This window comes from Sorex fumeus, unplaced genomic scaffold (genome assembly GCF_029834395.1).
Source record: "Sorex fumeus unplaced genomic scaffold, SorFum_2.1 ptg000061l, whole genome shotgun sequence".
NCBI lineage: Eukaryota > Metazoa > Chordata > Mammalia > Eulipotyphla > Soricidae > Sorex > Sorex fumeus.
This window is the reverse complement of record NW_026606118.1, coordinates 36,856,755-36,868,955: the sequence shown is the minus strand read 5'-3', so window position 1 is coordinate 36,868,955 and position 12,201 is coordinate 36,856,755. Positions and strand designations below refer to the sequence as shown.

The window sequence follows — 12,201 nt, the reverse complement described above, 5'->3', positions numbered from 1 at the left end:
AACATTCACTTGTGAAAGAATTAGAATAAAGAGACAGAAGATTGATAATGAAAACCTTATATCTTCAAATAGCTGCTTGATGAATAAAATTATTTTGAAGTTCACTAGAGAATTTAGTTTAATCAGGTGATTATGAATCCTAGAACTCCACAATTTTGGATGATTTATTTTTATTCTACTCTCCAGTGATTGTTTCATTTCTTTACCAAATCTTCCTATCCCCAGATTGCTATTATCCATTCTTACTTCATTTTATTTTTCAATTATTTCACAAAGCCAGTTATTCTACCTTAACCACTGATATTCATATATCCCAGTAGATCAGAGGAGTCCATTATAAAATCATTCTCTTTTGTTTCATTTATTTCAATATTGATTTAGAATCCTTTTTTTTCTCAGTTCTACTTGGCTTCTTATAAATCCTTTCACAGCTCAACATTAAACGTTTTCTTTCTTTCCCAGCACCATTATAATTTAATTTGACAGGTGGTACAGGTGAGAAAGTAAAAGCAAAATTTTTGATAAAAATTTCAGTTTCTTTTCATATATAATAGAAATAATATTAACTACCTCATAGAAGTGTTTGTATCTTATGAACAGGCATGGGCTATGCATTGTTATATGATTAAGAATCTAAACATAAGAGATAAAACGATGAGCACTATGGATATGGTCACTGTCCTAATAGACATTGCGTTAGTGATAGATGACAGTATGACAGAAAATAAATTAAAATAATTGTGATAAATATCATGAAGAAATTAAGTAACATGATTTGATGAAGGATCTGAGAACAAGCATAGGAAAATTTGATGAGAAGGAGTATTTAAGTATTCTTAACAGGAAATATTGAGGATATTGAACCAGAGGGTCAGCTATATAAAGACTGATGAGAAAGTGGAATAGATTTTAGAGTTGATCTGGATCCTAAACTTGGCAGGAATATTTGTAGCTTATGAAGCCAAAGAGAGAATTACACAGGATGTGATTGAAGAAGCCATTCCGTAAGAAGTGCCACATGAATAATAAGAACTCGAGATTTATTTCATGTGGACAAGATATCTCAGGTTTTAATTAAGGTTGCATGATAATCTAAATTATATTTTCTAAAAACAAATTTTTGTGACTACAGTATATAAATATGGTGCTGCAGAGAGGCACTTGCCTCAGATGCAGCTAACCTAGGTTCTATCCCCAGCAATGCTTAATGTCCCCAGATCCCTGCCAAGAATGATCTCTGAGCAAAGAGTCAAGAGTAAACTCTAATGCAAAGCTGAACATGGGGCAAGACAGAACGAAACAAAACAAAACAAAACCATTGTAAAAGAATATTTGATATGTTTTTATGGGAGGATATTGTGATAATTAATGTTGTTTTAAGAAAATTTTAGGAGGTATGGAGCAATAACACAGCAGGCAGGGAACTTGCCTTGCATACAGCTAACCCGAGTTTATTTCCTAGTATCCCATATCGTCCCCTAGCACTTCTAGGAATAATTCCTGGGTGCTGAGCAAGGAATAACCCCTGAGTATCACTGAATGGTTGGCCCCCAAACAAAAAAAATGTATAAAGCTGTAGAATTGATTGTTAAACTCCTTACCAGGGGAAACTACATTCCAGAGGAAGGTGGAAAGAAGTAGAGTTTATGATAACTCATAGATTACTTTCTTGAGCTTTAAGTGATTGTGGAGGCACTTTCTGTGGAAGTGGAAGTCTGTGAGAGAGATAGTTGGTAGGTGGGATTAAACACAACTGTATATTTTAGAAATATTTGGTTTGCAAAGACTATGGAATGTAAATGTCAGTAAGTTTGTATATGAATATGTCGAACTCTATCAACATCGTTAACTATAGTACTGAGCAAACTTAGTTCAGGAAGAATATGAGGACAATTAAACTGATCAAGCCGCTAGGAATTCATGAGAAGTAAGGTTAAAAAAAACAATGAGGAAACAGACACAATTGGCTAGAAATATGAAAAAATGTGCCATGCAAGTTGGTAGAAGAGTTTATATTATCCAGTGGATTTGACTTCCTGAAATTTGTTAAAACAGATAAGATATTTAAAAATTGAATGGTGGAGACACAAAGATTAGAATAAAATGAAGCATAAAAAAGAGCCAAGGAAGACTTTTATATAATATTTTTAATGAAAAACATAAAGAGATAGGCCATTGGTATAGAATAAAATATTGAGGCATTTATTTTGCCATTTTTTGTACTTTTGTTTTAAAAAGGATTCAAGATTTTATTTTTAAGATGATGGTAATAATCCATTGGAAAAGTTTTTTACTAGTGCATCCAGGAAATGTGGCTAAGCAACTAGATCATAGTATATTGATTAAAGGTAGAACTGTAGTCTTTTAAAAGAGGAAAAATATTGCATGGCACACCATCTCTGTTCAAGAATTGCATTTGACAGGTGGAGAAAGTTGCTACTGCTTGTGGGTTTGGTAGTAGAAACACAAGTACCAATTGGTTTCACTTTAATTAATGGCTGATAAGAAGAATCATTGACTAATCATAGAAATGAGTAAGCAGTTGAGGAGTTTGAAGATGGTGTGATAGGAACACACTTGAACATTAAAAATGTTGATAAAGACTCTACAAAAATCTATCACTAAAAGGTACATCATTTGTGCAGCTAAAATCAACATTCTTAATATCTACATCAAGAAAGGCAGCTTTACCAACTTTTAGAAAAATATATTATGGAAACGAACTTCTACAATGAATGACAACAATTTTAATGTGGAAAGATGATTAGAAATGAATAGAAAATTGACACCTCTGTTTTGCACTGCCTAAATTAAGAAGAAAATTGCTCTTGTTTTCCTCTCAGATGTGAGGTATCAGCACATCCATTTTATGTATCTGTTATTGATGTTCAAATTTAACAGACCTTATAACCTGAGGCAGGAGTAACATTTCCAACAATAGACAAACAATGCAATTCTATATGTTTTATTACTTCAGTCTTTTCTCTCTCTTTCTTTTTAACTGAAAAAAAAATCTTTTTCATGATATATTATGCTGCATTTAACCATCCAGCATTATAGTAAGTAACCCACCAAATGCAGTTCTGTCTTGAGGAAGATCATAAGCTGCTAGAGGACAGCCATATTTGCTTCACTCTTATTTGCAGCCCTTCAAGTAAACCCCACAGAAGAGAATTGTAACTAAGGGTCACATTGGTCTTAGAGTTGTTGTTGACACAAGCCACCCCAAAACCCCAAAATACCATTTTTAATCAGAATTCTGATTTTCTTTAATACAATGTTTTATATTTCAAACATGGAATGATAAATGTACATAAAGTTCTTATAGAATAGTGCCATAAAACACCAAGAGGATATATAATAAATAAATCATAAGGTATATTGTATAAATTTGAGAAAGCATAATAGGCTGGAGGAAACAGAAGGAAAGATATGAATTATATATTGTGTAAAAATCAACTGTGTGTGATCAAATGTAAAATGGGGCACTGTCTTTCTTCCAAATATGAGAGAATTTTTGGAAAGTGAAGTGATTTTTGTTAAGGGCAGACCACATGTGAGAAGAAGGGCATACTCCAGAAAGTTCATATTCCTTGGGATGACATGAGGTGTTCTCTAAGGTTAAGGTTCTCAGAGAAATCCTTTTATGCTGGCTGCTTTTATCCCCAATACCTTTTCTTTCTATTTTCTTGTCTGTGCTTTTACTTTGAAACTGTCACATTTCAATTCCTTATATCTCTGCTCTATTTTACCATTTCAGAAAAGACACCAAGCTAATGCTTCCTCTAATCTCATACCTGCCAATAACACGAAGGTCAGTACGAAGCCCCAGTGTTAGAAGGAATAGCCCTGTGGCAATGTTTCAATAATGATTACACTTTAACAAGCACATTTGCTGAGTTTACTACCTAGTTATCATCCTTTATCTTAAAAATAAAAAAGACAAACTTTAAAAAAATCCTCAGCTGATTTGAAGGCTTCTCTTTCTTTTCAGTCTTGTTGGCCTAGACACAGACGGGTGAATGGCACTATTTTTGGTGGCGTCTGTGAAGCCTGTCAGTGCTTTGGTCATGCAGAGTCCTGCGATGATGTCACTGCTGAATGCCTGGTAAGTGTTTCCTCCTCGGAGGATACTGATTGACATGACTGGAATCAGCTCAATAAGCTCTGCAATTCAATTACTGCCTTTGGGACCTTAAACATTAGAGTCAAGAAGTGGTTTGACAGATGTCTTTATACTGAACTGAGTTGGAAGCTGAGAATGCTCTTTCCTGTGTGATCTCCTAACATATATTAGGAAATACTTATTCTTAATGGTTTAAGAACAGAACTGGGATCAGATATAGTATAATAAAACACTAATGACTAGAATACATATCTGCCATAAATACGTAGGGCCCATGCCTTTCTATAAATTTATAAGGTCTTCTCTCTCTCTTTCTCTTTCTCTCTCTCTTGACTGTAGTACTAGAGCAGGAAATAGTTTTTGTATCTATAAGATAAAAATATAAATATATCCATTTTAATAGGAAGAATTCTATTTTTTTGCATCAAATATGAGAGAAAACTGCATATTCGTCTTTTCTTTTAAATTTTTAACATTTAGGGGCCTGGGGGAGCAAGGTGGCAGAGCTTGAGGACTAGATCAATTCCAGATGCCCAACACAACCTAGCCTGCAGTGTTTACTGATTGGCAGTTACAAGTGTACAAGCTCTCGTTCACACAGCCAACTGTGTGTGTGAGCACAACGAAAGTTGGTGATTCTTCTAAGAAACACACCTTATTTCAAGAGCCGAGCAACCATGTATTGACCTCTGGTCATAACAACACAGGGAAATAAGGGGGAACCTAACTCATTAGTAGCAAAATGTTTTCAACATCCAACTGCATATAAAAATCTATGTAGTTAGAAATAATAAAAGTGTGCAATACATATTCATTAGATTTGTTTATCTCTTCTACATTTAAGTGTGCACTTTAGCCAGGGAAAAAAAGACTGAAACACTTTCCATCACGCTAAGAAGCCTTTGGATTGAGGAATTACTCTGAATAGACCATTCTGATTAACTCAAGAGCATGCTAGCTTTATATTGTCTGACATGGTATGAAGCTTGAAACAACATTTCTCATTTCATTAGTCTTGCAGAAACACAATTTGAAACAGTGCCAATTTAGAAGGATATCATACTCTTATTTCCCTGTAGAGTTTTAGGCAAGCTCTGTTATCTGTATTTCTTAAACTTATCTTTCTCTCACATATACATACCCCCTCTGACACTGTATTTTTTTTTCTTCTTAAAAGCTTCTGGGAACAATCCAAAATGAAAATTTAGGGCTTTTGTTTCGGTGTAATTTGGCATTAGGTTTATTGATGCTCTTTTTATTTTCTCTGTGAAAGATTTTGTTTAATTGCATCACAGTATAAAGCATGTTAGCTTTAATTTGTAGATCAGTAGATTTTTCAAGTGGCATTTTTATGATGGAGAGACTAAGTGATTTTCATTTTAATTATAACATAAGTCTTTTAAAATGTACCTTGGGAGAAATATTGTGTTACCTCTAAACACTTTATAGCTTACTATGGGAAATACCTAGCTCCAAACTGACACTGCTTTGTTTATTTAAACCTAGAAAAAATGAAGATATCTAACTCCAAAATTACAATGTCTCTAACAGTAATATTTCATGGTGAACTAAGTAGGAATAAGTAAAATCATGCTTTTGTTTCATTTGATTATGTGATGTTTCTAAGAATGGAAGACTTTATGGAGATTTTCAAATGTCCTGAAATATTATAGATAACTAAGTGCTGATATCAATTGTAAGCCTGATCTGATAGAGAGAGGGAAAAAAGATTTGAATGTAACACAACAAGGATGTTCTTACTCTTTATTTGATCAGCATACTAGCTTCTTTTATTTTTTAATGAATACTCCTAAATCTTAAACATATAATTTTAATTAACCACTCATTTATTTAATTCTGTATTGGAAATTAATTAAAATGAACATTTTGACATCAGATCAAAGGACATACTTCCGTTATAGTGTAGACCTGTGGGGGAAAAAAAGCTATTTGAACACAGAAAACACTGGCAGTGACCCAGGAAACATTCGCAGCCACTTGGGAAGATTGTGTACAATTTCCTTATTGTGTTTGTGATATGATGTGAACAGACATTCGGAAAATATGTTCATAGCAGAACACCTATAAAAATTACCAATCTGCCAGAACAAACCTTTCATAATTTTTGGTGTTGAGTTGTTGTATAAAAATTTTATATAGTTTTTATTTAAAAAGAAATATTTGGTATTTCAGATAAATTTTTATTATTTTTATTAAGAGAAAATGGAAATAATATAACCTTAGAAAACTTAATAGAGGACGAAATGTTATAATAAAGTGTCTGAATCATGTAAAGTTTTAATTAAGTTCTAAAGGCAATATTTTATATGTGTTCAGGCATAATTAATTTTGTGTTCTTATTTTGCAAAGCCACCACACTTAAAGATATAATTTTAGTGTGTCTGTATAAAATATTGTGAAGAACTAATAATAGCCAGTTTTTGCCCAACTTGAAAACTGAAAGAAATGAATACAAAGATATCAAAGGTGATCGCCTTTTTTTCAACTGATGCTATTTTGCACATTTCATCTACTATGCTTTTATGCAGACAATTGTTCATACTGAAGTTAACCTCTGCGCTATCTTTGAAAAGGAGTTGCTCAATCAATTTGAGAAAGCATTTCAAATAAATTAAAGAAAAATCTATTTTCTAGAATCACCAGGTACTAAGGCATTACTTATTCACTTGTAGTTGAGGATGCTGAATATTTCAAAATAGGAAACTTCATAAATTGTAGGCTTTAGTGCCCTCACTCTACAGGTAGTAAGTGAAAAGAAAGTCAAATGATTGAAACTTAAACTAAATACTCTTTATTCAATAAAGACATATTCCCCTCCCTCTATGGAATATAATAAGATACATTTAAAAGAAAAAATATGCATATTATGCTTTTTTAAATTAATTCCACTTATTAAATATAATTAATATAATTAAAATTAAGGGCTGGAGCGATAGCACAGCGGGTAGGGCGTTCGCCTTACACGCGGCCAACATGGCCGACCCGAGTTCGATTCCTCCACCCCTCTCGGAGAGCCCGGCAAGCTACCGAGAGTATTTGATATGCCAAACACAGTAACAACAAAGTCTCCAATGGAGACGTTACTGGGCCCGCTCGAGCAAATTGACGATCAACGGGAGGGCCTTTACCTTACCTTACCTTAATTAAAATTAAACTTCCTTAGAGGTATACTGAGTTAAATACAGTTCATAATAATCATTAAATTTGGCTGGTTGTCCTAATAGTTATCCCAATGTATAAATTCATATTTAATATTTAAAGTAAATTGATAGCTTATTGATTTTCTCCTCATATTTGATTATTGATCAGAAAAAAAAGAAGGTTGTATCCTCCTAACTCTCATAAACACTCTTAAAGATTGGAAAATATAAATTCATATGGTTTTAAAATAAAACAATTGTGTTTCAATTATAATGTATTTACAGCAAATCTTTTATTTAAAGGCCACATCTAGTGGTATTGGGGAAAGGGAACTATTCCCTTACTAGCTGCCCAGAGTCCAGTCCTGATTCTCAGAGAGCAGTGTACTCAGGCAGTGGTACTTGGAGACCATCAAGGCTTACCTCTCTGGTACTCAGTATCCCTGCATTGTCAGGATTGAACTCAGGACACAGCACATGCTAGTTAGTATGTACTTACCAAATGAGCTGTCTCCCTGCCACCACAATGAATGTTTTAAAGTTAGGGACGTTTATTATAACATCATAGAGTGAAGAAATATGTTCAAACAGAAACACCTTAAAATGGAATAAGAGGCTGAAGAGATAGCATGTCACAAAGGTGATTACTTTGCATGTGCCTTACCCAGATTTGATCTCTGGCATAACATATCATCCCCTGAACACTGCTAGAAGTGATCACTGTGCAAAAAGCCAGGAGTGAGCCCTGAGCACAGTTGATAATGCAAAATACAAAAGAAAATTGTAAAATTGTGCCATTGAGATTTGTTTTATTTTATTTTGATAAACTTGTTGGCCACAATTTATTACATTCAATATTCCAACACCAATCCCACCACCATTATTTTGAATTTTCACACTACTACCCAAGCCTGTCCCAAGAGAAGGTCCTAAATAATTTATTTTGTGTGACTTGTTATGAAGAGTACTTTGAAAATGATCCAAAAAAGTTTAGAGGGAGATGTGTGAAGATTGTTGTATCTCACCCTAGAGTCATTAAGCCCTTATAGAAGAGTTTACTAACATGTTGTTGCATGTTGAGACTTGTGTGCTAATATTTATTTATTTTTGGATTGGATCGAGATCGATTGCCTTCTACCTTAACCCCATCAAATGTGGTATGCTAGTCTTGGCACATCGGTGGAGTAGAGTATGAAATTTCTATAGGGATTCTTAAATTTTAAACAGGATGATACAATTGGAGATAACTTTGGGATCTGGAAACATCTCTGCAGCTTGTTGCTGTCTTCCGAGATTTTTTTTTATGAGTCTCTAGCTCATGACCATTAGTTAATGAGTTTATAATGGTGCTGGAGGCAGTTCATGGTCATGACCGCCAGACTCTGGGAAAGACAGGGAAATGGGGGAAGGTCATCCATTCCTAATTCAGTGAGAGCCTGGAGATTTCTCACAAAAGTCACATATCTGAGTTTTTCAGCAGTATTTAAAGTAAATTGATAGCTTATTGATTTTCTCCTCATATTAAAGGGGCAGAAGGGGCTTGTCCTAAGCCTGTGGAGATTTCAGCTGTGAGCATAGTAGCATTTGGGTTCTGGAGGTTTTTGGCTGCCAGGGTTCTTTCAGGACCATTTCTGGGCTCACTCATTCCCCTCTAGGTGCCTCAGAAATGAGGTTCAGCCTGTTGTTGTGTCTGAGACTTCTCTGCAGTTTATAGCTCTCTTTGAGATTTATTTGTTGCTATTGAGAGTTTTATAGGGAATTCCTTTCCTAAGTTGAACGAATTATTGACTACCAATATTGATGAGTTTGTTAACACAGATTTACTGATGTTGTTTATTTAAAAAAAAGAAATCAAGGAATAAATTATTTTGATATTTGTATTCGTTAACAGACAAAGATCCCCAAAATTCTAGATGTAGGGGTCAAAGATATAGTCCAGTGGGTAAGGTTTTGCATGTCCTTAAATTGGCTTTTATCTCAGCACTGCATATGGTCCCTCTGAGCATCACAAGGAATGGTTCCTAAGTGCAGAAACAGGAGTAAATCCTGAAAACCACTAGATGTGACCCCCAAACCAATGAACTAATGAACAAAAACAAAAATTCTAATTGGTGAAAAATACAAATTTAAATTTCTTTTAAAAAGGACTGAGGAAAGGTATTAGATACATTTTATATTTTAATTTAGATAATTCACACAAAAATAATATAGGGAGTTTCACCACAACTAATGATGACATACTGAGGTACAGACAAATTGTATAACTTCCTCAGAGTCTTGGTGGTTCATTGCAATATATATATATACATATATATATGTATATATATATTGCTTTTTGGGTCACACCTAGAGCTGCACAGGGGTTACTCCTGGCTCATGCACTCAGGAATTACTCCTGGCGGTGCTCGGGATGCTGGAAATTGAACTCAGGTTGGCTGCATGCAAGGCAAACACCTTGCCTGCTGTGTTATTGCTCCAGCCCCAGCATATTGTATATATATTTTAAACAATTTAACATCTATGTTTAAGTTCAAATGATGTAAGTGCCTCAAGATAAAAAAAAGTACTAGTAATTGTTCAAATCACCAGACCCACAGAAATCCAAATTGGTTTCTGAAGAAAGAAGGCCAAATTCTCAGAGTGGGTCGATGATAGGCTTCATTACTCATTAAATCAGCAATTATAATTTAAACAATAATTTTATCTGAAATCAGTAAAATTTTCAGCAAAGCATATTATGGGATTCTATAACTGTGTACACATGCACACAAAAAGTATGATCACATGTATATTTGTAAGAAAAAAAATAAACACTAAAAATAGTTGAGACTTTTTAAAAAAATTTTTAAGTGGGGAGAGAATTTTTTTCTGGAGGATCACACCCAGCTGATATCAGGGTTTATTCCTGTGTGTTCTTCAGGGGACTCTGTACAATGCTGGAATCAAACCAAATTTGGCCATGTGCAAAGCCAGTACCTTACCTGCCGTACTATTTGCCGACCTAGAGCACAATTTGTATAACAAAATAATGTGTAATTTTAGTCATCATTTTTTATATATATGTATATATGTAAGTATGCACATACTGAAGCACGGTTGTACTTTAGCTATTAAATTTATTTTGAATTCCATTTCCTGGCCATAAATGTAGTCATTTAATGTATAAAGTTATTCTTTCTGATATGAAACAGACTAGTGACATTATAGAACTATTTTGGTAAGGTTTCGATACTTGAGACCAAAATAATAAACTCTCATGTGTAATTTCTCCTCAGGACTGCAAGGATCACACAGGTGGCCCTTATTGCAATCAATGTCTTCATGGTTTCTATGGCGATCCTACTAAAGGAACCTCTGAAGACTGTCAGCCCTGTGCTTGTCCACTCAATATTCCATCCAATAAGTGAGTAACTAACTGATCCTAGTAATGAGCTCAGCTTCCAGTTCTGCATGTGTGTTTTTATATAGAATGTTTCTTTTCTCCTGTCACACAGAAATAAATAATTAATGTATGCACAGATTTCTTGGGATAAGATGTGTTTTTCTAAATATAACATCATGCAAAGATATGGCTACTTATACGCCATACTTTTTAATTTTAATTTTGTTATTTAAATATCCAAGTCAGAACTCAAATATAATCCTAAGCCAACCACAAAGAGCATATTTTATATACATATGTATGCATCATGCACACTCACAACTTCACACTCTAAGAAAAAAAGATCACAAATTCAAAGATTCATTTGGATCTCAGACTCCCATAAGTATTTATGAAACTTTGGAAAGTCAAAAACTACTCAAAATGGTAAAATAAGAGATTATTCTATGTGGCATTTATGTACCAGTGTCATGCCATAGTTACTGCATGGTTGCTCATATTGTCATGATACTATGACTTTTTTGTATATTCTATTGAAACTATTGTAACTGGAAGTAATATGTTATAAGTTACTTGACCACTGAAATATAGGTGGTAACTATTACATTATTTTGCATAGAATATTTAGATATTAAAATATGGTGCTCTAACTATAGAATTCCTTGATTTACATGCAAGTTGTATACTTTATAGTTGTGTACCTGAGGAAGTTTTGTAATTTTTCTGTACCTCAATGTGTCATCATTATTTATGGTACAATTCCCTATAATAGAACCTTAGTGGGAATTATATAAATCAAAATATTAAATATATATAAAACAGTAATTGGATATGGTGAATCCAAGAACTATTATTACTGTGATTACTCAGGGTCATGAGATATTAAAGTGTCAAAGTTGGAAATGTAAATTCTATGTACGTAGCAGTTCTCTAGAACCTATGTTGAGGAACTCTTTTAAAAAACACATTCAATCTTTGGTGATAACAGTAAAATCAATCAAGTGGAAAACTGTTAAATGTATGTTAATGATCAGAACATTTCAGGAGCTTACATGGGAGCAAAACTGAAAATCTTGAGGCAACCATGTGTATCAGGGAAGAAGAAAAAGGGAGCTCATTGCAAAATAATGAACATAGGATGGCAATTTATTCTCAACTAATGATTAATGAGCACAATATTGGCTGCAACATGTATTACTTTGCTCTCTGTTCTATATGTGATATGAAATGTGGATACACTCATATATTGTACAATATGTAGTTCATATATCATGCAACAAAAAACCTACTTATTACCTCTTGCTGAATGAAATTTTCCAAAATTATCTGAAATACATGGATTTGTTATTCTAACAAATTAGCACTGAGAAAAGTAGAAGTATTCCATCTGATTATTTATTTGTATAAATGTATTACATTCTTGGCCAGTATGTCATAGTCTTGAGTACAGCTGTCCATTCAGTAGAGCCATTCATTTTGTTTTGTTTTGTTTTGTTTTGCTTTTGTGCCAAATTCGGTGGTGCTCAGGGCTT

At 33.7% G+C, this 12,201-nt stretch overlaps 1 protein-coding gene across 1 annotated transcript in view; it reads left to right on the top strand.

Annotated features, from left to right (window-relative positions):
- The window catches only part of LAMA2 (laminin subunit alpha 2), a 647,398-nt gene that overhangs the window by 371,249 nt on the left and 263,948 nt on the right, over positions 1-12,201 (top strand). The window contains exons 16-17 of the mRNA XM_056126014.1: positions 3,995-4,108; positions 10,563-10,690. Coding sequence (XP_055981989.1) covers positions 3,995-4,108; positions 10,563-10,690 — 242 coding nt within the window. The remainder of the gene's footprint in view (positions 1-3,994; positions 4,109-10,562; positions 10,691-12,201) is intronic.